Source organism: Pezoporus wallicus, unplaced genomic scaffold, assembly GCF_028554395.1.
Source record: "Pezoporus wallicus isolate ANWC-B61680 ecotype Strahan unplaced genomic scaffold, APGP_CSIRO_Pwel_v1 scaffold_7392, whole genome shotgun sequence".
Classification (NCBI taxonomy): Eukaryota; Metazoa; Chordata; class Aves; order Psittaciformes; family Psittacidae; genus Pezoporus; species Pezoporus wallicus.
The window spans coordinates 541,954-569,444 of NW_026639923.1; the positions used below are offsets into that span (position 1 = coordinate 541,954).

General features: G+C 55.4%; 1 protein-coding gene across 4 annotated transcripts in view; it reads left to right on the forward strand.

Annotated features, from left to right (window-relative positions):
- Window positions 1-27,491, forward strand: part of TNRC18 (trinucleotide repeat containing 18) — a 55,903-nt gene that overhangs the window by 4,513 nt on the left and 23,899 nt on the right. For 2 of the 4 annotated variants that reach the window (XM_057416806.1, XM_057416807.1), the window contains exons 3-14: window positions 13,441-13,566; window positions 13,986-15,788; window positions 18,807-18,909; window positions 19,256-19,461; window positions 19,647-19,793; window positions 20,194-20,378; window positions 21,088-21,511; window positions 21,976-22,923; window positions 23,534-23,709; window positions 24,445-24,581; window positions 25,018-25,146; window positions 26,972-27,146. In XM_057416806.1, coding sequence (XP_057272789.1) covers window positions 13,441-13,566; window positions 13,986-15,788; window positions 18,807-18,909; window positions 19,256-19,461; window positions 19,647-19,793; window positions 20,194-20,378; window positions 21,088-21,511; window positions 21,976-22,923; window positions 23,534-23,709; window positions 24,445-24,581; window positions 25,018-25,146; window positions 26,972-27,146 — 4,559 coding nt within the window. The remainder of the gene's footprint in view (window positions 1-13,440; window positions 13,567-13,985; window positions 15,789-18,806; window positions 18,910-19,255; window positions 19,462-19,646; window positions 19,794-20,193; window positions 20,379-21,087; window positions 21,512-21,975; window positions 22,924-23,533; window positions 23,710-24,444; window positions 24,582-25,017; window positions 25,147-26,971; window positions 27,147-27,491) is intronic. The other 2 variants (XM_057416808.1, XM_057416809.1) reach the window with 2 other exon arrangements.

Genomic DNA, 27,491 nt, shown 5'->3' on the forward strand with positions numbered 1-27,491 from the left:
AGGGCTGCGGGAGGAAGGTGACTGTTTGCAATGGAATTTCATCCCTGGCAGCCGAGCTTGCTGGGAAGAGCTTGCACAAAAAGAGGCTGCGATCGACAGAGTTGGGCGGTTGAGTCTGTTAAAGCAGTAGCTTGCTCTACTCTCCAGGTTAAAATATGGGGTTGATGGCTGTGCTCCTTCCCCATGCCACAGGCTTGGGGTCCAAGCGAGTGCGGTCTGCTCCGTGCCGTGTTGTTGTGTTTTGGGGGAGGTGGAAAAGGCTTCCTTGGGCTCAGTTGCAAAGGGGTGCTCTGGGACTACGTTCTTGCCAGGCAGCGGGTCTGTGCGTGAGCAAATCCCCTCCACATGCATAAATACCTCTGGGTTTAAAAGGATAACAATAAAAACCTGCTTTTTGCCATGTACTGAGGTATCCTTTTTTGGGTGGAATGCGTATGGGGGGGGGCTACCAGAACAAATCCGTGCTTGCATAAAAGGATGCCTGGCTTCTCACGTGAAAATACACTTCAGAAATGCTTTCTAGTGCCCAGGAAAAGGGACACAGCTTCATGAGCAGAGCTGACTTGGTGTTAAATCCAGAGTTGTGAATCGATCAGGCGGAGGGACGAGAGGTTTTCAGTGTGCTTGCTTTCCTGCTTCCACATTAGCATGTGCATTCAAATGCAGGGATTTAAGGTGGATTGGAGACTGTCCCTGCTTCTCGGCTTGCTGTGCCGGGGGAGAAGTTTTCCAGACGGCTGGGCCAGGTATATAGGGGAATAAATAAATATATAAACCCCCTTCTCCTCCCAGGATAGCTTTGCTGTGCCAGCAAAATCCCACTGTAGCCGTCCTTATAATGGCAAAATTGTGCTTCTGCTGAGCCCGCAGATTCTGCAGTGGAGGCTTTGCCGTCGGCAGTGCCAGCAGAAGCACAATTTGCTCATCTCATCTGCATCCATGCTAAAATCACTTTGCTGATAGGAGACACTGGGATAACATAGATGCAGTACTGGACTGTGCTGTGTCCCGCTCCTCCTCTGGGAGGATTTGGGCTCCCGGGCTGGTGGTGGTGGGATTTTTGGCTGTGGTTTGCCGCCGGCTCTTCTTGGTCACGTTTTGATGCTTCAAGGGAAATACCATCGGTGTTTAATGGCCCTTGAAATCGCGGTTTCGCCCTCCCTGCCTGCCCAGGGGGTGGTGCAAGGGGCTGAGTGTGGGGGGCTCCATGGGGCAAGGGACCCGGCAGGAATGCGGGTGGCTGGAGACCTGCCTGGGGAGATGTTTCCCTTCCCTTGGGGCCCTGGTGAAATCAGATGCTTCTTAATACGTGTTTTCAGGCAGAGCAGCCACTGTGCTTGTCCCAGTAGGGCTCCGGGAGGTGATGCTGGTCTGTGTCGGATAGGGAGGTTGTGCTTGGACCCGTTGCAGTCTCTCATTTCCACCCGGTATTCCGGCCCTTTGGCTGTTAAGTGATGCCCCTGCAGTTCCCTTGGGCTTGTGGCCAACTCGCAGGCTGTAAGCAAGGCAGGAGCAGTGTCTGGTTTTGCAAAGGGAATGAAATGTTGGGGAAAAAGGGATATCTGCATTTTTGGGAGTCTCCCGTTGCGCATTCTTGGTGTGCTGGGGATGTGTTTTTCTCATGTCCCAGTGATTGGGTGGGTTGTGGTGGGGGGGGCATCACGGTCTCTCAGGAGGGGTGCGAAGGACTGTCCACCCTGTCTTCCAACCCCTCTGGAGTTCCCATCTCAAGTGGCGGTCACTGGTGGTAGAGAAGTTAGGTTTGGACTGTGGACAAGAGCCCGAGGGCCATGGGGTGACGTAAACTTACTCGGAGCAAGGTCCTGCAGGATCCTCCGCTGTGTTAGGGCTTCTAATACCTTCTCCAGCTGAACGGGCAGCAGATACATGCTAGTGGGAAAGATGTTCTTCATTAGCGTGGTTTCTAGCAGCCCGTCTCCCGCCCCAAGCCAGCCTTGCGCCTGCCCATCACCGAGTCTCCTTGCTGGGCTTGTACAACCGCCGGTCCCAGCCCCGACTGGTGGTGTGCCAGTGAAAATCTGATCCAGAGGATGAGCTGGTGCTAGAAATCCTAGCTGGGGGGTGGCGTGGGGCGCCAGGCAGGTCCCCGGCATTGGGGACAGGCTCCTGCTGTTTCCCAACACAGCAGCTGTTGCAGAAATGGAAATTGCGGGGAATTAATCTCGCTGCAGACGTGGTTAACAGAGCAGGGCTTTCGTAAGGGAAATTTTAGCTCTCCTTGCTAGGATAACCCAAGCTAGAGCTGAAATTAGTTTATAATTACATAGTAAATAACCCCCCCCCTCCGTCTTGTCATTTCACCATCTCGCGATGAATATGGAAATGAACATTGTTGGAGGGGAATGAACGCAGTCGTGGCAGCCTTCCAGGTGAGCGCCTTGCGGTTCGGCCGCGGCTGTGCCCGGTGTCGGATCACCTCCTTCAGCTGGGGTTAGCACCGGGCGAGTTGAAACAAGGCCCCTGTGTGTTTTCGGCGTGTACTCAACTGGTCCAGTTTAAAGCTCGGGGCGGGAGGTGGTGCAGGGAATCGGGGCCAGGCTGGCATGTGCTGACATGAAAGCTGCCTTGCCGGGATGAGGAGATGTCGGTCTGGGTTAGGTAACGCGATCCAGCATCGCCCCGCTCGAGGTGCTGAGGACAAGGGAGTGCTTTGTTCTGCCTCGTTGCTGAAACGGAGAGCACGGGGTGCCCTCGGCGACCCGAAAACGCAGGCGGGTTGGGGAAGGTGGGGAGATGAGGGCAGCTCCCTGCTTGCGGGGTAAGGGAGAGAACTGCGGCAGCCCCTCGCTGGCTCTTCCAGCTGGGAATGGGCTTTAAAAAGCCAGCTTTGGGAGGGGAAGGCTCCAGTGGCCAGGAGGATTTGGGGGTTTCCTTCTCCCCATGTTTCCTCCCAGCCTCACGTTTCTGGCTGGCTTCACTCCGGGATGGCACATCTGGATTTGCGCAGGCATCGTGGTGGGGAAAACCACCGTTTCTCTCTGCTCTGTATTTGCTTGTTTGCTTCTCTCCAGCTCTTAAACACCAAGGGGATGGAAATAACACAAACCCTTTAATCCCCATGGCTGAGGCACGATGTGACAGGAGCCCTGCCGCACACAGGGGACAGTTGGGTTCTCTGCCCACCCTGCAACCATCAGCTCCTCCGTGCATGATACGCTCCGGTTTTCCCCTCCAGCTGTTGTCACCAACAGTTACGGGAAGCAAAAGGTAGTTGAGAGAGTTTGGTATCTCTAAATCAGGGAGGTGATGGGCAGAAAGGAGGGGGTGAGGAAGGGCTTGGTGCAGCTTGAAGCTGGCTTTTGTTTAAATCCAGTGAGACTTGAAATAGGGGCAAAAGGACTGAAGTGACCTTGGGAATAAATTTTATTGCCGGCGTAGCAGTGGCCAAAGAGCCATTTTGAGGGAGCTGGATGCAGGCAGGCAAGCTGAACATGGTGGGCTCGGAGCAAGGGAAGGAGCAGAGTGCTGTGTTCAGGAGAGAAAGTGCATTTTTAGAGGAATAAGAGAGATTTGAAGGCATTCAGCCCTTTCTCTACATCTGTATCCCCAGCAACTTCTGCAAAGGTTGCTCTTGCTTCTGCCACCATCCATCTATCTTACCCTGCCGCGTCCCTGCGAGCAAAGAGCCCTTTTTATGTTACATGGTTAGATGGATTGCTTGGGCTTCCCTTTCTGCCCTCAATCCCTTCTCAGCAGAATTCCCTGTGGCTTCAATGTGCTTTTAATACATTTGGTTTAATTGCTTTTAATTAAACCAAAAATAAAACTAATAATTGGGATGGCCAGCGTGCTTGGGAGGGAGGGTTTTGAAGGGATTCTTTGCTGCTTGCAGGCAGTACTAGTGGGAATGGAATAGCCCCGTGTTATCCCTGCACGGTGTGTGTGATTCTGGGGTTCTGTGTCCTGATGTGCTGGGTGGTGAGCACCCCATATGCTGTGTCACACAAGTCGAGTGGGTAGTATTCCAGCTAGGAAAGATGCAGGCAGGTGAGTGACGATGGGTGCCAGTGAGAGCCCAGCACACCTTTCCTGGCTCAGCTCTGCCAGAGTTTCCCTTTGCAATCCCAGTGCTGCAGCCGGGCTTTCTCCCTGATGACAGTGGCACAAAGCAGTGATTCTTCTGCTGCTTTTAATGGATGTTTGGGGTTTGTGTGGGATCGGGAATTCCTGCTTCCATCAGATGAGCCCTCTCTGACTGTTTTATAGACACATCTTCCTTTGCTTGGTTTCAGGGCTAGCATTTGTATTGCCACAAGCGCTTTAGGCTTTCCCCTTTGCCTTCCTTCCTTCCCAGCCCTATCCATGATGAATTTGATCTTCTTTCCTGCTTCAAATCTCATCGTCAACCCAGGCTGCTTCCATCTTGCAGAGCACACGAAAGCTCAGTGGCCTTCCCTGGCCAGGCTAAACACAGCTGGGAGGAAGGAGAAACACAGATTTATTCTTGGGATTGTTCTTGAGGTGCTCCTTGGTCTCCCTGGTTGAGATGTACAAACACTTATGTGTGCGTATATATACATATACAGGGCATCCATCCAGTGCTTCACCTGCCGGGTGGCATCGGAACCAGCTTGGCAATTTGTCAGGAGCCCAAAGGCTGTGCTTGGGTTTGAATATGGATTTGCATAATTCATTGGGAATTAAACCTCACCGCCATAATATCTGCCTCTGTTTGTCTCCTGTTACCATTGAGGAGGTGTGTGGTGGTGGGCGTTTGCTGGCTGCAGAGACCCTTCTGCTTTATGTTTCAGAGCTTCTTCACAGAAAAGATGGCATGGGCTGATGTTCAGGAGGATGTGAGGTGTGCAGGAGCTGAATGTGGGGTCAGGAGGAGAGCCTGAGCACAGGGTGAGCTTTAGTGCCTGGTTTCCTAAGGAAAAGAAGCTTATGGGAATGTGCTCCAGCTGTGGATCTCCTTGATGCACCCCTAAATGCCTGCGCCTGTCACTGGATTTCTCCAGGGTGTTTTGATCCCTGCATATGCCGTGGAGGCTCTGGGAGCGGGATGGATGTGTTCACCCCTGTGGCACACAGAGCAGTACATGCAGTGCTCTTACCCCATCCTGGCCTTGCTGCATCTAAGTGGGACTTGTGATTCTGGAGCCATTTGAACACGGTTGGGTCATCAGTGATGTCCTTGCTCCAGCCCTGGGGTGGTTCTCGGAGCCAGTCCCCTCTTGCTGCCAGGACCTCCGTGTCGTGCAGGCTGTTTGCATGTGTTGGCATTGAGGTCTGATCAGGGCGCTGTGCCCCTCTGTGCCTCAGTTTCCCCTTGCAGTGCCACCTCCCTTTGCAAGGCAAACCCTGAGAGGCGCTGGCAGCCGCTTTGCAAACCAGAAGGTCTAAAATAAGCAGTGACAGAGGCCGCGTCTCCCAGGGCTTTTGAGTCATCCCAGCTCGTGCTGACTGCACCCGGCAGGGGCCTGCGGGGCAAAACAAACCCGCATCCAGCTGCCACCTCCCCGCCAGATGTTACTGCTGGGGTGGCTGGTTGCGTTTTGGTGGGGGATCTATCAGGAGAGCAGCTGGAGCTGCTGTGGGGAGATAGCACCTCTCTGATGGACCTGGGGAAACCATGGTGGAACCGGTGGCTTGGGGCAGTCCCCAGGACTGGAGACTTCCAGTTGGATTTATGGAGGAAAGGGCTGAGATTAGCAGCCCCGGTCTGGCACAGTGCGCGTTTGGGTTTGCAGAATGGGGGCTTAGGCATGGTGGGGATCATCCTCTCTGCAGCCCCTCCTCTCTGTGCCTGACAGGAGGCCGGGTTGGGATGAACCTAGGGGTGATCCCATGGTGGCCTTCACTGCGCACAGAAGGAAGGTGACCAGGGCAGCAGTGATGGGAAGCCGAGAGGAGCATTGTGCTGGTGGCATTTACCTTGTGGTGGGCGCCGTGCGTTCATCCGCAGCGCTGGCTGCTGCCCATCACCCAGCGGTGTTTAATTTCTCAATGGGAGGCCAGGCAGATAATGCTGCACGGTCCCATTTAACCTGCTGGTGACCTGGTCTTAAGTCATTGTGGCTGAAAATAGACCATGTTCCCTCCAGGGCACGGCTAATGGTGCTGGGAAAGCTGGGATCTCTCTTTGAAGGCTGATTTAATTGCTGCTGGCAGGCACTCAGTGCAGGTGATGTGGGGACCAGCACCAGTGCCATCCCACAATAACCTCCCCCACCGAGCGCCTGTAGCTCTCCCGGCACCGGCAGTGAAGGGTAACGAGCTCTATTCCTTAACGAAGGCACGGGACAGCAGCTCTGAGCCGGTGCATGGCTGATGCTGGGTTAATTGCCCAGACTTCGCCTGCAGGGAGCAGGGGCTCGCTTGTTTGCATCACATCTTCTGCACGGAGTTGGGGTGGTTTAAAGGACTAATAAATAGGGTGGATTCAGTTTCTGGGCTTAGGAAAAATGGGGAGCAACCACATCAAACGTGGGTGCCCAATGCCTGGAGCAGAATCAGCCCTAATAGAGCCCTGTGCTGGCCTCTGATGGCTGGAGTGTCTTCATTGTGATGAAGGATGGACCAGAGCAGAAGCATTTTGGTGCTGTCCGAGAAAATGAGGAGAGGAAGGAGACTGCAACCTAGCAGCCAGCTTCTGCATTCCTGGGGATTCTGCTAATCATTTTGAGAGTTAAAATTACTCTTTTCTGATTTCCATACAGCATCTTAGTGAATGTGGAGCTGAAGAGCCTACTGAGTTACTCCGTGCTACTCCGGGAAAGCTCTGTGGTTGTGTAGTGAGGGCCTGGAGGGTTTGGTGGACCCCCATTGGGGTGTCAGGTTTAATTATACCAGTGGAAAAGGAGAGACATCCAGCGTGGTGGGGGATTTCAGGCTGGGAACATGGAGGAGAGGCTGCTGCTGCAGCAGCTGGTGGTGACCCAGGAGGGTTGACGCTGGTTTGAGTGCTTGTGTGTCAGGATTAATGCGGGACTGGGTCGGTGCTTCCCAGACTCTGTGTTCCAGGCTGGGTTGTGCATCATGCCAAGGGCATGGTTTCCAGCCTGACCCTCTCCAGCAGGAGGAAAAGCCACCTTTTCTCTGCCACAGGGATTTGTGTCCCCACCAGGGTGGCTTCTTTCTTCACCCTGTAAGACCTGTCAGCAAGGAGCTGGTGGGTGACCTTGCGGGAGATCTTAGGGCATCTTATTGTCCTCCTCCTGTGGCCCCAGTCCCTGAACCACTGGTCCACCTCAGATTGCATTTGCTTTGCTGCACGGTGGAAGCTGAGTCTGCAGGACACCGGGGGCAGAGCCAGTGTGTGAGTACCGATCCCTTGCAGCCACTTCTTCCCGTGTTCTCCTCCTCCGGCATCTCCAGCCCATTGGGGCTGTTCCAGCTCCCGGGTGAGGAGGAGGTGAGCAGTAGCGCTCAGCCTGATATTTATTTCTATGGAAGCAGGGAACCCTCCGTGCCCTGCGCACGTATCCTGCCCTTTGGTGCGCGCAGCAGTAAAATCATGGCACGGGGTAATAGCGGCTGCGGGAGGGCTCGTCGGAACCCCGGCGTTCCTGCGCTGACGCAGCCTGCAAGACATAGTAAATATTGAGCAAGAGGCACTTAAAAATAAAGCAGCCTGGACACAGATTCCCCCGTGGAATGAAATGAAATTAAAAGAAACAATAGAGAGCTGCGCCGAGCTGGGGGAAGGAACTCGCCTTGGCTTTTAAAGGCAGTGATTTCTGCAGCTGAAGGAAAGTGCTGTGACGCTGTTTGAGCCGGCAAAAGCCGGGAACGCAGACCCCCCGCTGGAAGATGCCGTCTCTGAGCTCACCGGGACCCTTAGAAGATTAAACGAGGAGTTAAATTGATCTGGCTGTTGTGGATCTGGGGGATGAGATTGGAGGCCCTTCAGGGGACATGGAGAATCGAGGCTGTAAATTAAGACTTTGAAGCAACTGCCAGTCCCGTAGCACGGGGTGTAAATACAACCGGGTCGGGTTTTGGGGTGGAGGGCTGTGATGGCTTTGAGGACAGGGATGGGGCCTGGCTGCTGCTGTGGTCCAGGAGCATCTGATCCAGGGGCTTTGGTTTCAGCCCAGCATGTTCAGGGACTTGTATTGCTGCTGTCTCGTGCATGGCACTGAGTCAAGGCGGCTCCGGTGCCTCGGGTGTCACTGGAGCTGCCCTGGCAGACAAGGGGAGGAGGCGGCAAAGATTTACCCTGTCAGCACTCCTGGCTCTCAGCTGTTTGCAGCCATAAATGTGTGCATGAGAAATAGCTGTGGCCGTGCTGCGTGCCCCTGTGTTGTGGGGCAGAGATGTGCTGGAGGGGAGGCCCTGAAAGGGTTTCCAGTGGGAAGCTGGAGGATCAGGGATGCACTGGTGATGGGATGATTCTGGTGGTGGTGGGAGGGGGCTGGCGGCCAGCGGGTACTCACTGTGCTTGGACTTCTCCCAGTTCCCCTCCCTCCCTCTCTGCAGGGATTCATGAGGACATAAGCGTTTATCCAGCTGTTTGTGGCATGGACTGGTGTCCCAGTTGGCTGCCTGTGAGGCGCTGAGAGCTGGACTGGGGAAGAGGTGACCATGCTCTCAGCCAAGAGAGCTCCTGCTCCGTGCTAGAGCCTAGCAGCCAGATGAGACCCTGGCTGCAACGGGGATGCAGAGTTGAAAACATCCCATGGCAATAAACCCGAAGCCTTGCTGCTGTGTTTTCCAGCCCCTCGAGGACCAGGCTTTTTGGCTCGGGCTCCTCTGTGTCCCCATGCATAGCGCTGCATGGTGCCAGCAGCTGTGGGTCCATCACAGCCCGGGGGTGATGGGGCAAGATGCTGGCGGTTGGAAGTATTTCACAAGTGCAAAACCCATAACGGGCAGATGGGGCTGGTGGGGAGTTACTTCACTTCTCCAGGGGTCTTCCGGTGGCAGGGCTGTGGCTTCTTTGGCACAGGTGGCTTGTGCCTGAGGCTCAGCTTCAGTTCTTTGCAGCCAGCCTTGCATGTGGCCAACTTCTTGCCACCAGGATCATCACAGTTCTGTGTCCTGTTGTGTGATTCCCTTTGAGGTGACAGCAGGGACCAGAGAGCCATTCCGGGGTGTGAGTGGAAGCTTTGCGGATGCTGCATCTCCTTGGTGCATTGATGCTCATGGCTGGTTTGGAGAAAACAGACCTTGACTGCGAGGGTGAATTCCCCATTGAGTGTTCTCTCTGTTGCTCCTGCTTGCTGTTCTTCACCCTTGATGAATGCCCAAGTGAGCCATCAGCTCTGCACCAGGTCAGCAGCCAGCATGGGGGGCAGCGTGGGGATGCTCTGAAGGTGCCACCCGGGTGCTGGTGCACACACATCCCACATCACGGATGGCTCATTGGCCTGAGCTGTGTCCACAGGGAGGATGGTATTGAGCTCTAATGTGTCCCCTCCAGCATGTCCCCTTCCTCCCTGTCTCTTTCCCAAGCCAGGCTTGGGGTGAGATGGAGAGAGCCCCCCGGTGCCTGGCAGCATGCAGGCACTGCCGCAGCCATGTCTGCCTGCCTTTGCCACCTCTTGTTTCTTGGTGGCTCCTTCCTCCCGGGGAGCTTTGGGTAACCCTGAGCGGGCTGAGCACGTGAGGCCGTTTCCCTCCCGCTTCCCCAGGCGCGACCTGTGGCCTCCAGACGTTTGGTGTGTGGTTTGTGTGGTTGCTGCTATCTCATCTCCCCATCAGTCACATCCCCTCTCGGGGGTGAGTCACCTCTTCCCCACTCCTGGTGCCGTTTTTGGAGAGCTGAGCAAAAATGAAGGAGTTGTTTTCAACCGCGCTGACACATCTGCACCCGCCAAGTTCCTCTAATAACAGCCCTTAGTGATTTATGTCTCAGTTGTGCAAAGCAGGTACGTTTGGAGCTGGGAAGGAAGGGGATGGGTGTGCATTGCTCTTCTGTGCTCATCCACTGCACCCACTGGAGCATCACAAGGGGAGCTGGGCAGGGATGTTAATTTGGGCTGCCGGCTGGGTTGAGGTGGCTTGAGGGATGATCTCTGTGCCCCTTAAAGCCTTTGAGCTGGGCTGCTTCAGGGACTGTAGTGACAGGACAAGGGGTGATGGGTTCAAACTGAAACAGGGGAAGTTCAGGTTGGATACAAGGAAGAAGTTCTTGACAGTGAGGGTGGTGAAGCCCTGCCGCAGGTTGCCCAAACAAGTGGTGAATGCTCCATCCCTGGCAGTGTTCAAGGCCAGGTTGGACAGAGCCTTGGGTGCCATGGTTTAGTGTGAGGTGTCCCTGCCCGTGGCAGGGGGTTGGATCTGGATGATCTTAAGGTCCTTTCCAACCCGAACCAGTCTGGGATTCTCTGTGCCCATGCTCACAAAGCACTCGCATGAGCTCCGTGTTGGTGGTGCCTTTCCCAGGTGACCAGAGGCCGTGCTGATGGGCACATGCCTTTGGCACAGTGTGGCTTGGCAGGAGAGGGGGGCACAGCTGGTGCGGGGCTGGCGGTGCTGCCAGCTCACCCCTCCCTGCCTGCACCGTGGTGCCAGCCCGCCTCTGGGCACGCAGTCGGCCAGAGGAGCGTGGCTCAGCCTGCTGGGACCTGTTGGCGTGTCCCTGGGCGAAGCGGATCCTGCGCTGGTTCAGCAAACACTCTGGCCCTGGGCACATAGAGATGGTTGTGGTTTCCCCCCTTTCCCCTCCCTTTCTGCTGGCAGAAGCCCATGGTTGGGGTGAGCTGTGCGTTGCTCACTGCGGTAGGGTTTCTCCCCTTGGCATCGCTTTCTGGCACGGAGATCCAAGGAGGGAGCGACTTGCCCGCGGCTGCCTCCTGCAAATGCAGCTACTTAGAGAATGGAGAACAGCTTCACCTCCAGGTCCTGCCCGGGGGAGCAGGGCAGCAAGTTTTGGGCTGTGAGTCTAATGCCAGCCCATCAGCATCGCTGCTGCAGGGCTCTATGCAGGAAGGGATGCTCTGGCAGTGCCTGAAGGTTGGATTTGCATTGGGTTCATCCTCAGGAAGGCTGTGGCTCAGATCCCTCCTTCCTGCCCCAGCTCTGGTTCCTGGCTGGGAACAAGCCAGGTAAATACAGCCCGGGCAGCTTCTCCTCTGGGCACTTTGCAAGGGAAAACAGTATTGCTGGTAAACCCAAGGCTGGGGTTCAAATGGCTCTATGGTTTTGCTGCTGGGTGATGCAGTCAAGCCTTTGTACCTGCCCGTGCCTCAGTTTCTCCACCTTCTTCAGCACAGTGGCTGGAAGAGCTTTGTGAGGGCTCATCTTAATGCTGGGTTATTGGAAGGGATATTTCATCTGCTCTTTGGCCACTGTCATCCCACAGTTCCTTGTCCCCTTGTTGTTTCAACCTACCTTCCTACTGCTCCTCTTCCTCCTGCAGCTGGGGGTTGAGGCTGGGTCACGGTGCTGGGATGTGATGCTGCTGATTGTGAAGGAAGCGCCAGAGCATTTGGGGCCGGGCCTGACACCATATTGTCCCTGGGCAGGATAAGATGCTGCAGGCAGGGAGCTGCCCTGGTGGAACCAGGAATATAACTGGTACCAAAAGGCTGCCTCTTTGGGTACCAGCAGCTTAAGCTATGTGCTGGTGTCCCTGTGCTGGACAGCAGGGCTGGTTTGTGTCCCCTTCCTGAAGCTCTGCAGGTAGCTTCTTGTCCTTGCACCATGTGCAAGTGGGGACATGCCATGGGCACGGTGCTATCTGCAGCGCTGGGATGTGATCTCGATGCCGGAGCGCCTACAGCCGGGACGAAGGTCTGCCTGGGAAAAGGGTCTCATGTGTGGGGCCGGGGCTGCCGGCTGGTGTGGCATGGGTTCCTGCAGGGGGTTCACCACGCTGCAGCCATGTGCTGTGCCAGATGGGACTGCGTTCCATTGGAAGCGTGTCGCTCCTGCTCCAGATGCTGGCTCACGGCCAGCCCAGCCGTGCCGGCGCGGCGCGACGGAGGTGGTGTGGCTGAGGCACACGCTGCGCAGTGGAGCTGCTCACAGTGGAGCCAGGGTAGGTGCTTCTGGGTGCTCCAAGTGCTTTTCAAGCCATACAAGAAGCAGAGGTGTTTGGAAATGCTCCAGAGTGAAGGTTTCGGGGTTACCAAGGAGAGGTGTGAATGTGTGTGCGCGCTCGGTGCCTTTCGAGCGCCCTGCACAAGGTTAAACAGCGAGTTCTACCTGCTGGGAATGGGCTCTGCGTTGAACTTCATGGGCACAGCAGCTGCCCTGGTCCTGCCGCGGGATGTTGGTGTGAGCAGGTGATGCCACTGGGATCTTTTGGGTGATGGATGTTGGCCGGGAGCTGCGTGGAGCACCACGTCGGTGAGGCACATATGCCGGGATGCAAACATGTATGCGAAAGAGATCCTGGCTGTCTAAATAATGTGAAATATTGACTAGCTCTTGCAGATGGTGCTCCACGTGCAGCTCCGGGGGCTGAACTTCCCTCTCTCCCTTTGGGTTTTCGGTGTAATGATGCATCGATCCACTTGGATGCTGGACCCTTGAGAAGCTTGTTGCCTGGTTGTTTTCAGTAGGATCGTTGAATTCTGGGGAAGCTGGTTGCTAATGGAGCCTGAGGGGAAGGGAGGAGGGCTGCAGAGGGCTTCACTGGCTTCTTCAGCCTCTCCTGATAGCTTTTATTTGTGTTTGAAACGATGGCACCAACTGGGATGCCGGTTCTCGCAGTAGTGGGGTTTGTAGTGTTGCGCGGGTGCCGTTTGGTGGCAGTGTTGCAGAGGAGTTGCTGCCTGGAGCCAAGAGCTTGTGTTACTACCGCTATTACAGTGATTTTATTCACTCGTGGTGATGGTTATTTGCATGAGGACGTTGCTGGGGGGCCCACTCTTGGAAGAGGCCCCAGTGTCCAGGATATAATCCAGACCTCTGGCAGCAGGGCCTTGGCGACACGCTGCTTTCCTATCAGCCTGTGAGTGGGTGGTTTTTTGCTCTGCTTTACTTCCCTCTGGGATAAGATGCTGGTTTGGGATACGTAAAACTGCGCTTTGTGTGAGCTGCTGTGGAGGATGCTCTAGTGCTTTCCTAAAGCCTGTACCCAGTGCGGGGCAGATGGGCTGTGCTGGCAAAGCCGTGCTGGCAAGAGGTTCTTAACACTGCTGGGGGATCATGTTGGGGAGTGCCCTCACCCACAGGTCACCACCGTATGTGTGATAAAACAGCTTCTCAGTGAGGCAGTTTGGTCCTTCAGCCTTCAGATTTAAGGCTCTGCTCAGAAGCAGCACGTTGCATTTGCTGCATAAGGCCCCACAGAGTTGCCAAGGGCAAGCTGGGGACCCACAGTGGGGGGATCAGCACCTGGGGGGGGGGGGTCCCAAGCACCATTCCCCTATGTGTGCTGTGCGTTGCATCCCCGCAGCCACCGCTCCTGGCGCGCGAGGGACCGACAGCCACAACAGTCTGTGCTCCTGCGGGGCTGGTTCCAAGGCAACGTGCCGCTTGGGCTTAAACACGCTTCCCTCTTCTGTTTCCCGTTTTCCTCAGGCTTCTCCCATCTGCCGAATGGGCTCTACCCGTCGTACATTCCCCTGAGCCACCTCGAGCCCCCCAGCGCCGGCAGTCCTCTCCTGGCCCAGCTGGGTCAGCACAGCCTCTTCGAGTCGCAGAAAGGTGAGTCTGGGTCCCTGCACGCCTTTTCCCTTGGTCACCCCTGCGTGCTCATCCTGTCCTTTAGGCCTGCTTGGCTCTGGGTGCTGGGATGTTGAGGGTGAAGAGCAGGAGTGCCCTAAGGTTATCATCCAGGGATGTTTCCAGTACAACAGTACTGGTTGTGGCTGTGCCGTAGGGAACCCAGCCGGGTCCCTCCTTGAAGTCCCCATGTGCTGCCTCATCCCAAGGCTCAGTGTGCATCAGAGACAGGGCTGTCCGTACCACCTGGGCCATATGGAGATGGTCTCCTTTGCCCTAGTCCTTCTAGGCCGTGTCTGACACATCCTTGAACCCCATTCCCTCCCGGTTTGCCACCTCTCTCCTGTCTCCCATAGGGCTGTTGGAGGCCCACAGTAATTTCACTTGCTTTTGCTCTTCAGATGGGTTCTACCTTTCTGGCCATGCAGGCCAGTCCGCTTTGCACCCGCAGCCTCCTCTCTCCAGGACCGTGGGCAACCACACGTCGAGCACTTTGCTCCGGGAGAAGGACCTTGGGCAGTTGCACAAGAGCTCAAAAGAAAGCCTCAAAGACCCGGGTGGGAAGGAGCGGGCATGCCGGAGCGATCTATCCCTGCCCTTTGCCAAGAAGGAGAGCAAGCCGAAGGAGGAGCCCCGGCCCCACAGCGTGGTTGACCTCACACAGGACACTAAGCCCGACAGCGAGCGGAAAGTAAGCGTGGTGGAGAAGGCAGTGAAGGTCGGTGAGCGCCTCTCCCCGTTCCTGGCTGAGCACATGCCAAATCGGGGTGGTGGCGGTGGGGAACCCAAGTCCAAGAACCCGCTGCAGAGCTCTTCCCTCAGCAACTGCAACGGTGGTGGGGACCCCATGCTGAAGGTCCTGGGTGCCGAGCAGGACCGCTGTGCCAAGGATCCCGCTCGGCACGATGAGAACATGAGGCCTTCTGCACATGCCCACGCCGAGCGGTTGAAGCGAGGGGAGCCCCTCCTGCCCTCCGTGGGTGCTTTGCATGTCTCCTGCAGCTGCCCGTCCCCGCATCCCTCACAGCCGGGGAAGATGACGCCGGCCACGACATTCCCTCCGCAGCCCATCCATTCCAGCATGTACACCATCTTCCCGCCGGCCAAGGAGCTGGGGAGGGAGCACAAAGTCATCGCCCCCACCTTTGTGCCTTCGGTCGAAGCCTACGACGAGAGGAGCGGGCCCATCCAAATCGCCTCGCAGGCCCGCGACAACAAGGCAAAGGACAAGGACCTTGGCAAGGTGGGGGTGCTGCAGTCACCCACAGAGCGGTGCCTCGCGGATGCCTCCCGTACGCTCTTGTCCCAAGACTTTTCTTGCCACAGTGATGCCAAAAGGATGGAGGCTCTGAGGGAGAAGGGCTCCGTAATCAGGGCGAACTCCATGGCACTGAAGAGACAGGTTACTTCGGAGCCCTTCCTCAACCGGCCGGGGCTGGGCTCTCCGGAGAGCAGGGAGTTCCTGGCTTCCAAGGACTTGCTGAAGCCGAGTCCGGAGGCAGAGCATCGCCCCTGCGAGCGGGACCGCTTCCAGCGATCCAGCTCCAAAGAAGCAGCAAAGGTTTATGGCACTTTGGACTCCTCCAGGCAGCACCTGGACCATGCTCAGCTGAAACCACCCGAGCAGAAGTGGAAGCCCTTTGAGATGGGCAACTTCGCCACCACGCAGATGGCGGTGCTGGCTGCGCAGCACAACCACGTCACCCGGGCGGAGGAGGAAGCCAAGAAGGTCTACCTTGACCCCAGTGGCTTGCCACGGTCCTCGGTGGTGGGCTCGAGGGGTGCTGCAGACGTCCTCCACCCCGCCTCGCATGGCGAAGGGTCGGCCATGCAGAGCCTCATCAAGTACAGCGGCAGCTTTGCCAAGGAGACAGCGTCGCGGCAGAGCTGCGGCAAGAAGAGCCCCTTCGGTGGCTTGGGCAACGTGAAGTTGGACTCTGCACAGCTGGGCACCTCCAAAGTGCAGCAGCTGCTGCTGCAGCAGCCGGCGAAGCAGCTGAAAAGGGACCCCGAGAGACCTGAGAGTGCCAAATCCTTTGGCCGGGAGAGCATCGGCTCCCAGGGCGAGGTGGAGGTGAGGCACTTGCCCGTCGGCATCGCCGTGGCTGTGGCCCGGCAGAAGGACAACAGCAGCAGCAGCAGCAGCAAACTGGGGCCCAGCTTGGCGGACAGGGATCGCTCACTGTCTCTCAGCAGCATCAAAGGTAGGTTCCCCAGGCCTGTCTCTATGGCATGAGCTGAGTTTGGCATCCTCAGCTCCGTTTGCCTCCACTTCCCAGCCAATGGCACATTGTAAACCACAGTGGGGAGCAAGACTCTCTGTGCAAGAGAGACTTCCCTTTTCCTCCTTCCATCCCCTCTGTCCACCCCATCTCCATGTGTTTGATCCTTGTTAGCAAAGGGACTGACAGGAAAACCACTTAATCCACCTTTGTGCTGGTCTTTTAATCCCATGGGTTTGATTTAAGCCATGGTGCTGGCAGGAAGGGGATGGCTCTGGTGAGATATCTGGGGCTCTGCTTGGCTTCTGCAGCAAGATAACACCCGAGGGCTGCCCAGCATGGAGAGAGCTCGCCTCTGGCGTGCCAAGGAGCGATGCCAAAGCAAGCGGCCGGCGAGCATCGCTTGACTTTCCATGTTTAGCCTTTGCCTTTCCCGTTTTTCTCCCTTTACTCCTCTCTCAGCCAGCAGCCCCTCTCCCCATTCCCATCGCCTTCCCCACTGCCCGGAGCACCTCGTGGGCAGCACAGGGAGCTGTTTGTTCAGCCGTTCAATCGTCCCAGACGCTCCCAGCTTGCGTTAAATGTAATTTACTGAGCCGAACTAAAAGGCTGCAAACAAGGGTTGAATTCTGGCAGGCCTCCGGGCTCGTTGCTAAGGGATGCAGTTGGCTTTCAGACAGAAAACAAGACTGCTTTTCTCCTCCTCTCGCCCCCCAAATGCTGCCCCCCCCCCCCCCCCCCCCCCTTTTGTATGCCAAGAGATATTGGTCTAATAACATTAGCTTGCTTGCGCTGAGTGGACGGTGCTTGAATGTTTAGACCTTTTAAGAAGGAGAAAGCAGGCTTTAGTTGGCTAATCTGTAGTATTTGGCAAGTAAAATGCAAGTATTTAGTGCTGGGCATTGGTTGTCAAGGGAACGGGCCTGAGCCTTTCCTCCATGCATAACTGATTGAATTTTTCTATGCGGGTCCGTGCGTCATGTTCATATAGAGAGACAAAATGATCATTCACTGTCTGGACAATCGTCAGTCTGTACAGAAAAGGGACCGTCCTGTCGGCAGGCTGGGGGCTAGGCAGGGATGAGAGGAATAAGAAAGTGCGTGTGTGTTTGGAGAGGGGATGAGGCAAAAAAGATGCTAAACCTGTCTATAAATAACAGAGCACAAGGAGTGGAAATGGGAGAGGGAGCGGAGGTAGAAGAACAAAATGATGGGTTTCTAATAAAAGGCTTGGGGTCAGCTCACCTTGTGCCAAGAAAGGGAGGCTGAGAGCTAACCGAGGGTGTGCTACATATTCCTGATGCTGAAGAAGGCATCAACTGGGGGAAGATAAATAGGAAAAGAGGCTCCAAAAGGACAAAAACATGGTATAGGGAGTGGAAGGGGATTTGTGTGTGGGTGGAGATGGTGGTAGGGAGGCAGGGAGGGATGCTGGGCTTCCAGAGGGATTCGCAAGCCCCTGTGCCTTGTGCCATGAGCAGTGGAGACTGCACAGGGCATCGTTCAGTGAGCCAAGGAGGGGCTGGTTGGGACAGGTACTGCACACAGTGTCCTGCCAGCCTGCAAGGGAAATGGGGTGACCCTGGAAGGTCCTTTGGGACGGAGAGGTGTGTGCCAGGTTTTAAAGCATCTTTGCTTTCTGCTTGAAGTCTGCGGAAGGAGCCTTGGGGAGAGGAGCTGGGAGAGATGTTGTCTTGTTCCTGGATTCCTTCTGACAGTGAGAGCCAAGGGAATTGGAGACTTGACAGCAAAGAAACCATGGGCTGTCCAGGTTTGAGGAAATACACTGCGGAGCCCTCCTTGAAAAGGCTGCCTGTCAGCAGGATAGACTTGATGCTCCGAGATGCTTTCCTGTGTGCCAAACCTCATCCAGATGGGAGAGCGAGGACCCTGGTGAGGGCTGTGGGGAGCCAGGGTGCAGCCATGCGAGGCCGTGCTGCACTGCTGAGCCCTGTGGGGTGCAGAGCATTGTCCGGGCAGGGAAGGAAGCAAACACCTTCCTCCTGGTCCCCTTAGACCGGCCGGTTGCTCACTGCAAACAGGGCTGGGATTTAGGTGTGGATCTATCACCAGAGCATAACACAGAGAGGGGCAGCAGGGAACTGTGGAGAAAATCTATATGCAAGAAAGAAGCTAGGGGGAAAAAAAAAGGGAAAAGCAAGCCTGAAATCAGGCAGATTGGGTGAAAATCTTGCATGAAGTAAGTGACGGGTGGCTCCAATACCTGCTGCTGGCACTGCTGTTTGCTCCTATGAAGGTGGTTCATAACCTCTCGCAGACGCAGCTGCTGCAGTGCCAGGCTGTATTTGCGAGAGCTGCTCTGATTCTGGACAAGCCATTTCTCCAGCCAAACATCCAGCCCCTCTTTTTGGACTCTTGCCCTCATCTGCCGTATGTGTCCCTGCCTCGCCAGCCCCTTTCTTGTTGCGTGGCTTGGGGAGGAGAGAAGCAGAGTCCCACTAACAGGTTGAAGTGCAGAGTGGTGCACACTGGTTTCTTGAAGGTCTATAGTGCTGGTTCTGCCTGCTGCAGAAGGACAGGGACTCAGAGCATGCCCATTGCTCCCAGACTGGTTTACAGGAGTGGAAGTGCTTCAGAAGATGGAGAGAGAAAATCCATACCCCTGCAGGATGCGTTAAGAAGGATGTGTGGTTTGATGCAGGGATTTAGCTGCGCCTGGGATGGGAAATCTGCCACTGTCCTTCAGCAGAAGTAGTCCTTTTGGTCCCGGTGCTCCCAGGCCAGTGGTGTCCTGTCCTGGGAAGCTGTTCTGGCCTGGTATGTGAGTCCCTTGATGGCTTGGAGACAGGAAGATCAAACCACTCACAAGTGAGAACATCTTCATCCCATAGACAGCCTTACCCAGGCCTTTAGGACTTGAACGTCATAACGGTCTTAGGGGCGGTGGCATTTGGGTGTCCTGCCTCTCCATGCCCAGAGGAGATGGGCCGCTTTCTACAGGCTGTTCCTGGTGTCTGATGGTGCTGGGTTGTCTCATAGGGCATGGACGCTCAGAAGATGACTGTGGGGATGAGAGGAGCCGCCACCGGGACAGCCACCTCCTGGCGGGGCGCTTGGAGCGGGATCAGGAGAAGCTGCTCAGGTGAGGGTTGGAGGGAGGTGGGGTCTGTGCAGGGAGAGGGCAGGGTTGCATCCATCCTCGTGTACCTGCTGGCACCAGAGGAGCACTGAGTGAGGCACCATGGGGTTATAGACAGATCCTGCTGCAAATCTGTGCCTGCTCCAAAGGGATGGAGAGATGGGATGTTTTATTCTGGACATGATGTTAACCACCTCCATCACAGCTCTCCTTGAGTGTCTGAACCCTGGGTTGCAGGCACACTCATTCTTCAGACTGTTCCATGCCCCTGGGCTCCTTCAGCAGCTGCACAGCAACCTGCAGCACTCATACCACCTCTCACTGTCCCTCTTGCCTCCTCCATCACCAGAGAGAGCAAGGAGCTGGCAGATTTTGCTCGGATACACCCCTCCGGCTGCGCCACGAACGGCTTGAACTCCAACCTCATGGTGACAGGAGGCCCAGCGCTGACAGGCTCCGGGCGCTGGTCTGCAGACCCAGCTTCACACTTGGCAGCCCACCCCTGGCTCCCCAGGACAGGGAGCCCTTCCATGTGGCTGGCTGGCCATCCCTATGGTGAGTGTCCTGGGGAACAGTGGTATATCCATGGGTGTTTGCACCAATGCAGTCCAAGAAGAGGTGTTGCTTGGTGCCCAGTGAGGCTGCTGTCTCATCAAAGGGGACGGGGTATTTTGGAGCAGTCAGAAGGTGGTTTCTCATGTGGGTAGGAGCTGTTGTGACTGTGGTGTTTCTTCTTCCAGGACTTGGTCACCCTTCCCTGCACCAGGGCATGACTCCAGGCTTCCCCCCTGCCATGGGGGGAGCTCTCCCTTCTGCCTACCAGTTTGCCAGAGACCCACAGTCGGGGCAGCTTGTGGTGATCCCCAGCGAGCACTTGCCACACTTTGGTAAGCAGTAGGGTGAGGGTGAGCTGGCCTCTCGGGAGGTGTGTTTTGGAGATGGGAGATGAGTAATCTTCACCAGTGGCTCCTCATCCCCTGCAGGACCACCCAGATTTGGAATCCTTCGTTGGGGAGTCTACTCGTGGGCTCAGCCAGGGGCAGTCAAACCAGGGGTACCTAGAGAGCAAAGCAAGTCAGATGGCCCCAGGACCCATGGGATGGTGGGAGTAGGGCTGTCAAGGGGAAGACAAAATGCTTCCCCATTGCATTTCTGCATAGCCCAGTGTTTGGCATCCCCCATTTGGCATCCTCCACTGGGATTGGGGTAGAGACACTTGCCTTGAGTGATCCTGAATCCTCTACTCATCCTTCTGCCTGCCTGACTGCATCTCTGCTCCTTCCCCAGCGGAGCTGATGGACCGGGCACCACCGCTGTGGCCAGCCATGTACCCCCCGACCAGGAGCTCCCTCCAGCACGCTCATCAGCTCCAGCTCCTCTCCCATCAGCAGCTGCTGAGGCAGCATGAGCTGTACATCCTGCAGCAGCAAGCGGCCCACGCCATGGAGCTGCAGAGGAGTGCCCAGCTCGTGGTACGTTCTCCAGGGCTTCCATGGGTATGAAATGATCCTGGAGTTGGGAAAAAGCAGCTCTGCCTGCGTTGTGTGTCTGAAGGGTATGGATGCATTGAGTGACCCCGCCCTGGTCCTTGGGATGCGAGGCACACAAGGTGTAGAGCCATTGAGCAGGGCTGTCAGGAGAGCAGCACAGCAGCAGCACAACCGTGATTCCTTCCCTAGGGATGGCTCTGTTTAGTTGAGTGGTTCCATCCCTGATCACCTCCAGCAGCTCAGAGAAGCAGCTGCAATACTGGCAGTAGTCACACAGGGTCCTGGAGCCAGCTCCCATTCACCAATGATTTTGGAAGTCGTGAGCTTTCGTTTGGGTGTTTTACATCCATTTAATTTTTACAGTGGTCATCTGGTTTTCAGCCTTCGTTTTACATGTGTGCTTGCTGGGCTGGGGGCTTAGAAATAGAAACTGTTTGCTTTGGTTGCAAGTGAGAGCTGAGACACCCTTCACCTGATTCCCGGAGCTGGGAATTGCAAAGAACGCTGTCACAGATCAGTGTCACCCTCCATCAGGTTGGCCTTAAAATGGTGTTGCACTGGGGAAGGTGTGTTTTATTCCAGTGCGTGTTTGATAAGATCATGTATAGGTCTTGCTTGGTGGGAGGTGTGTGCTGCTCCCCAGGAGCAGGTAGGGATGTTGTGCTTGAGTTTTGCTCTGTTCTTGTTGCAGGAGAGATTGAAGGCCAACGAGCAGCGTGCGGATATGGAAGAGAAGGTGACGAAGCGGAGCCTGGACAGTGCCAAATCAGGCCTTTCCTCCTCTGCCTCGGGACTGGTGCACCGGAAACCACCCGTGCTGTCTCCCAGTGCCTCCACGTCCTACAGCAAGGCTGTGAGTCCACCTCCCCTCTCTCCCAGGGCCTCACCCGTGTCTGTTCTCAAAGCTGAGGTGATCCAAAAGATGGAGGAGCCACCTTCGCAGCCAGCCTACTCCTACCCCGCCACCCCCAGCTCCCATCCTTCCAGCCCGCCCCCTGCCTCTCCACCCCCTGCCCCTGCCATCCCTCCAAAGGAAGAGGCACCTGAGACTGTGGAGAAGAAAGACCTGGAGCTGGACAAGGAAGCTGCTGGTCCATATCAGGCCTTGTTCCCAGGTAAGAGAGCCCTGCTTTGGCAGAGTCCCGTTGTGTTTGTGCCTGCCTCCCTTTCTCTCCTTGACTCTTTCCTGCTTCCATCCCCTCCCCTAGAGAAAACCATGTAGCTCCTCTAAAAGGCAAGGACCAGGATGGTCTGGGATACAGGTCTTTTGGACTGGGATCAGTGCCTGGGTTGTAGGGGGACCTGGGGCTGTAGGCTGTCTTCTTCCCTTGGGTTGGGCTTGGGTTGGTTCCTCCAGGGCTGAGGTCTCAGTGGGAGAAGTATGCAAGAGTTGCAGGAGAGTGCTGGAAAGGTGCTGGGGTGCTTGTCCAGGAGAGAGGTACCGAAAGCAGCTGCTGCTTGAGGACAGGGAGAGATGATAGATGATGGAAGCAGAGACCCCACCTCTGTGCCTTAGTGAGAGAGAAAGCGTTCTGGAGACCTGGCCATTACACATCCTGTCCCTTCTGGTATCTTGCAGAGATCCCTCCGGGATATCCATTCCAGTCCCTGCCTCCCTCCTTTGGAAGACACTACCCCTACCTCCTGCAGCCCACCGCAGCATCCGATGCGGATGGCCTGGCTCCTGACGTCCCGCTGCCTGCTGAAGGCTCTGAGCACATGGAGCTTTCCCCAGAGGTCAAGCCCATCCGCCTGTCTCCGTCCAAAATACTAGAGCCCATCCAAGCAACAGCAGAAGAGGAGTCCTTGGAAGAGAGGGTGAAATCAGAGGTGCAGATGGAGGAAAGCCAAGAAAGCATTTGCGAGCAGGACATGGGGACTCTGAACATCACCACCTCTGCAGCCGTTCCAGTGCAGAACGTGGACAATTGCAATCTCCTGTTGCACCAAGGTGAAGCCTTGGGTGCTATGGAGCAGGACCAGGAAGACCTCCAGAGCTGCCCACCTCCTTACCAGGTTGTGGCCTGCCCTGCAGAAACAGAGGCTCAGGCAGAGACTGGGAATGGAGCAGAGACCTGCTCCATGCACATGGAATATGACGGTTTGCTTGTGCACACGGAGAATGAGCCGCCTGAGATGGACTTGGCACCCCAGCAGGAGGAAGCCTCTGTAGCTATGGATCTACAGAGCACTGATGTAACCAGGGGAAGGGAGTTTCCCAACCTGCCCCCTGAGGAGGGGGAGCAGGGGCCAGAGATCCCTTCCTACACGGAAGAAGCAATCTCTTGCCAAATCCCAGCTCTGGACATCAAGCCGGGTGACCCTCTGGCCGGGATGAATGCTTTGGTGGCTGCCACAGAGATGCCTCAGGCTTGTTCCTTGTTGACTACCACCAGTGTCACTCCATCGCAGGTGAAGGTGGAGGTGGTAACTGACCAGGCCTTGGAGCACTCCTTCCTGCAAGGGATCACTTTGCTCAGTGAAATTGCAGAGATGGAGCTGGAGAAGCGGAAGCAAGAAATGCAAAGTAAGTCGTGAGCCCTGAGTTTGGTTTCCCTGCATATGGTCCCCATGTTCTCTGTGTGGGGTGGCATCTCCTACAACTTCAACCAGGGAGCAAGGAGAGCATTACTCCGAGTTGCAGGAGCGGCTGGTACTTCGGATGGGGTTGGAGCAAGGTTGTTGTTGCAGTAGGCTGAGCTACGTGTGGCTTTTGTACTGCTCTCCCCTTCCAAAGGCCCTCGCCATGTCTAGACAGTTTGTGGTATGCGTAGCGGAAACAGAGCCCCACTTGCTGAGAGCTGCCAGGGTAACACCCTTCTGGCAGGCACTGAGTCCACAGTCTGTTGGGGTTTGGCACAAGAGGCCCCAGTAGCTCCTGATGATGCTTTCCAAGAGCTTGGCAGGTCCTGAAAAGAATCTCACCTTCCAGTAACTTCCTGAGGTGAGACGTGATGGGAACTGCCAGTTGTACCATGGCTGGGTACAACGGGAGACCTCAAGTAGGAGCCAGGGGTGGCTGGGAGGCTCCTTGGGCTGCCATGGTCCAGAAAGGGACATCATCCTCTCCTTGTGCCTCCTGAAGGAGCAGTCTTGGAATGTGAATCCCTGTAGCTTTATTTCTCTGTCCTTCCCAGCAGGTCCAGAGAGTTTCCCTGTCCGGCCAACGCTGGAGAGTTTGCTGGCTGCCAGCACCCACATGCTCATGGAAGTACTTTCCACCCCCTTTATGGAAAGTCTGAAAACCATCCGGCTGCCTCGAGAGCTGAATCCCAACAAAAAGTACAGCTGGATGCAGAAGAAAGACGAACCTGTAAGTAGCTCTTGAGTGTGGCTGAGCCTGAAAAGCCACAGTGCATCCACTCACCACAGCTTGCTCTTCCAGCCCTGGATTGCCACGGGGCTTTGCTGCCCTCCTGCATTCCCAAAGTGAGCTGGTGCTTCCCTCACTCGTGTTTGTAGCTGCCCAGGGAGCCACTGTGGTGTGTTTTAGCTTCTCCCTTGTTTTGAGTCAACAGCATTGAATTCAGCAGGACCTTGGGCAGCCCTAGAAGTGGTGTTTGTAATACAGAGCCAACAGGAACTCATCTGTTAATGCTTTGGGGGGGGGGGGGGGATAAATAAAGATAGTGGCAAGAAGGTTTTTCCTTGGTTTTTTTCTTTGCTGCCTCTTCCCCATGGGAGAGGCTGACAGATTCCTTTGTACCCAGCAAGTAAGTGCTCCAAGACAGGGAATATCTTGATCTGTCTTGTTAAATACGGAAAAACAGTTCTGTGGGTGTATTTTGCCCTGCAGGTTCTTTCCCAGTGTTGCTGTCCCTCAAAGCTGACTCTCTCCCATGCATAAGCCACCAAACATCTTTGCCTGGCTGTTTTTGCTTGGGTACCACTCTGGGGCTGTGCTTGTGGGCAAAGATGCTCTGCTCCACTGTTAAGCGTGGATAGCTGCAGATCTTGGCCACTGCAAGAGCACCCCAATGTGCACCACCCCAGTCTGAGAGCCTGAACATCTCCTGAGCTTCTCACCCCCTCTTACTCTCCACCTTAGATGTACTCCATCAAATCGGCCATCGAGAACATGGATGCGATGGAGCTGGACTACAGGATGAGGCTGGCGGAGCTGCAGCGGCGCTACAAGGAGAAGCAGCGGGAGCTGGTGAAGCTGCAGCGCCGCAGGGACTCCGAGTAAGTCACAGCCTGCTCCCTTGGTCCGGGATTGAGACCAGCCCTCCATTCCCTCCCTGTCTCCTCTCCTCCTGGTACGGCCCGCCAGAGCTTTGCACTGCACACTCCTAGGCTATGTGACACGACAACCTGAGCACTGGTGAATGCAGCTGGGAGACCATTGTAGAGGCAAACCTTGGCTTCAAGCAGCTCAGTTTAGCAGTTTGGTGACAGGAGAAGGTTCTGGGTTGGCTCCTGTTCTTGCTTGCTTTCTTTTAGGTTCCCTCCCCTTTTTTTTCTTCTTTTTGGATTTACTTCCTTTATTTATTTTTTTTCTTTCCTGTTTTTGCTTTTTGGTTGCAAAATTTGACTTTGCTTTTTGTTTTCTTTGCCTTTTTGGTTTGTTTTTTTTTTTTTGTTGCCTTGGTTAACAGTGAAGCGTGTGGTTTTTTTAAAGGGAAAAGCATGACGAGAAAAGTAGAAGCTTGGCAAGAAGAGGCCCTGGAAGGCCCAGGAAGAGGAAACTTGGATCAAGCGCTCTGTCACCCATTAAGGAGAGAGGGAAGAGTGACAGCAAGAGTGGAAAGTAAGGCTGGAATATGGGGAAGACGGGAAAATGGCAGGGTCGCTGCACCAGGGTCGTACTTGGGGACAGCATCTCGGATGCAGCAGGGGCTCGCTGTGGCATTGCAGTGACAGACTGGTCTCTAGCAGCAGCAGTGTTGTGGAAGTGCGTGCATTTAACGTGAGTGTGTTCTTCCAGTGGGAATAGGGTGCCAGCGTCCTCCTGCTCTGCTGGTAGAGCACGTGTCTATGGTGTTGAGTGCAAGGAGGACAGGCTGAGTTGAGCGCTGAGGTGATGCGGAGCTGCCAGCTGGGCAGGGAGCTGTAGGTGAGCTTTTGGTGTTGGGGTGCGTGTCCTGATGTGTTGCCAGGAGAGTAGATGGTGCAAGCGGGTGCTGTAGAGCTGATGGCAGGGATGTTGGTGTCACGACCTGGAAGGACAGGGCCAGTGTGTTTGTAGGGCCTTTCTGTGGTGGTCCTGCTGTCTTCATCTCTGTCCCCTTAATCAGTGGGAGTTGGTTTCGCCTGATCTCTCTCTTTCAAGGGTCTGAATCAGTCTTTCTTCTGCCTTTTTCTTTTGTACCAAGTCCAGCTGCTGTTGTTTGGATGCCTGGATCTCACCACTTACCATCCATGTATGGCCCAGTCTCTCCCAACGGGAAGGCACCTCCAAACTGCTGTGTGTTTTTGCAGATCAGGTTCAGGTGCCCAGCTCCCACTGATCTTATGCTGCTTAAAACCTGTCCTCTTGGTGGCTCTGTGTTCGGTTCTTCGTGTTTGGGTGGCTGGACAGGCTGGAGGCATCCAGAGGTGGCTGGAGTTGTGCATGTGTGCGTGCATGGTGGTGTTGCATGTGCATGAAATCAGAGGAATGCTTCATCAACTTGATGTGGGAGATGGAGATAGATCCTCAGCCAGTGTTCAGGGCCTGAAAGTGTTGGTTGAGCTGTCTGTGGAGGTCAGCAGAGAGGATGCAGGGGAGGGGAAGATGCCTGGAAGCTGAGGAGGCTGCCCTATGTTTAGTGGCTTTGTGGTGGTGGTATGACCGAGGTCAGGAGGTTTAGCGTGAGGGAGGTGGCATATGAGAGCTTTTAATGGAAGCATTGTAGAAGTCTTGAGGTTCTGACTGATGATCCATCAGATAGTTACTGGAGACAGTTTGGGAGCAGTGAAAGATGTGCTTCTAGTCTCACCTACTTTATTTCTTTTTTTATTATTATTATTCTTTATTTACCCTCTCCTTTCCCCCCAAATCCTGTAGCAAGACTGAAGACATAGCTCAGGAGTGCCTCTCACATGGAGGTAGCTTGCCTGTCCTTTAAGCGAGCCAGTCCCTGCAGCGTCCTCATTCCTCTGTGTCACCCTGTGTGGCAGTTCCTTACCACCTTCTTGCTCATACCCAAGCAATCAGAACAAGTGTGTGGGCAGTGAGGCAGCTCCCTGGGCCTTGGGTATCTCTCTGTATCTACAGAGTCCATGAAGGTAGAGGTGGAAAAGACCTACAGGGCCAGCTCAGCTGTGTGTCCTCCCCTCTGCTGCTCTGTGCCCTATCAGGCAGTGTCTGGTGGCTGTTACTCAAGACACCAAGTACTTCCTTTCGGAGACCACCCTGCAGGTCTCTGATTCCAGGCACCCTCATCTATGCTGGTGGCCAGGAGTGTGCAAGAAGGGCTCCTTGGCTCTCCTCTTTGGTGGAAAACCTTGTCCAAACTGCTGTCACTTCACAGTAGGCTCTCACTGAGGATCCCCGCTGTCCTGCAAGGCACTTACCCTCACTTTTGAGCTTGGTGGGGATCACAGGGAGGAAAACCCCCCCTACCTTGACCCATCCTCTGCTTGGCTTGCAGACTGAGCAAGTCCTTGTTGCTCTCCGAAGACTCTGAGACTGGTGAGGGCATGAAGAAGAGGCACAAAGGGGCCCTCCCGGAGGAGGACGAGGATGTGGAGAGCGGCAGTGGCAAGATGAAAGGGAGGAACCAGAGCTGGGAAGAGCACGATGTGGCTCCCAGCTTCTCAAATGAGGTCAGTGCCCTCATGGGGGACATGGAGCCACAGGCCAAAGGATCTCATTGCTGCTTTGCTGGGATTGGCTTGCACTGGATAACTCCTCCTGATCTCAGAGCATCTGCTCTCATATCACGTGGGTTTAGAAGCTCTTCATGAGTGGACTGTGAAGTAGAGGGCTGTTGGCAAAGGCTAATGTTGGCTTATGGAGGTCAGACCTCTTTGGTAGGCAGCAGGGGCAAACACCTTCAAGCCAGCCAGAGCACTGAAGTGTTGCACTAGCTCTGAATCCAGAGCAGTGCTTGTCTTACCCCTTTGCCTATTGAGGCAGTGGAGGAGAATGAACTCCCTGAAGCAAGGAAG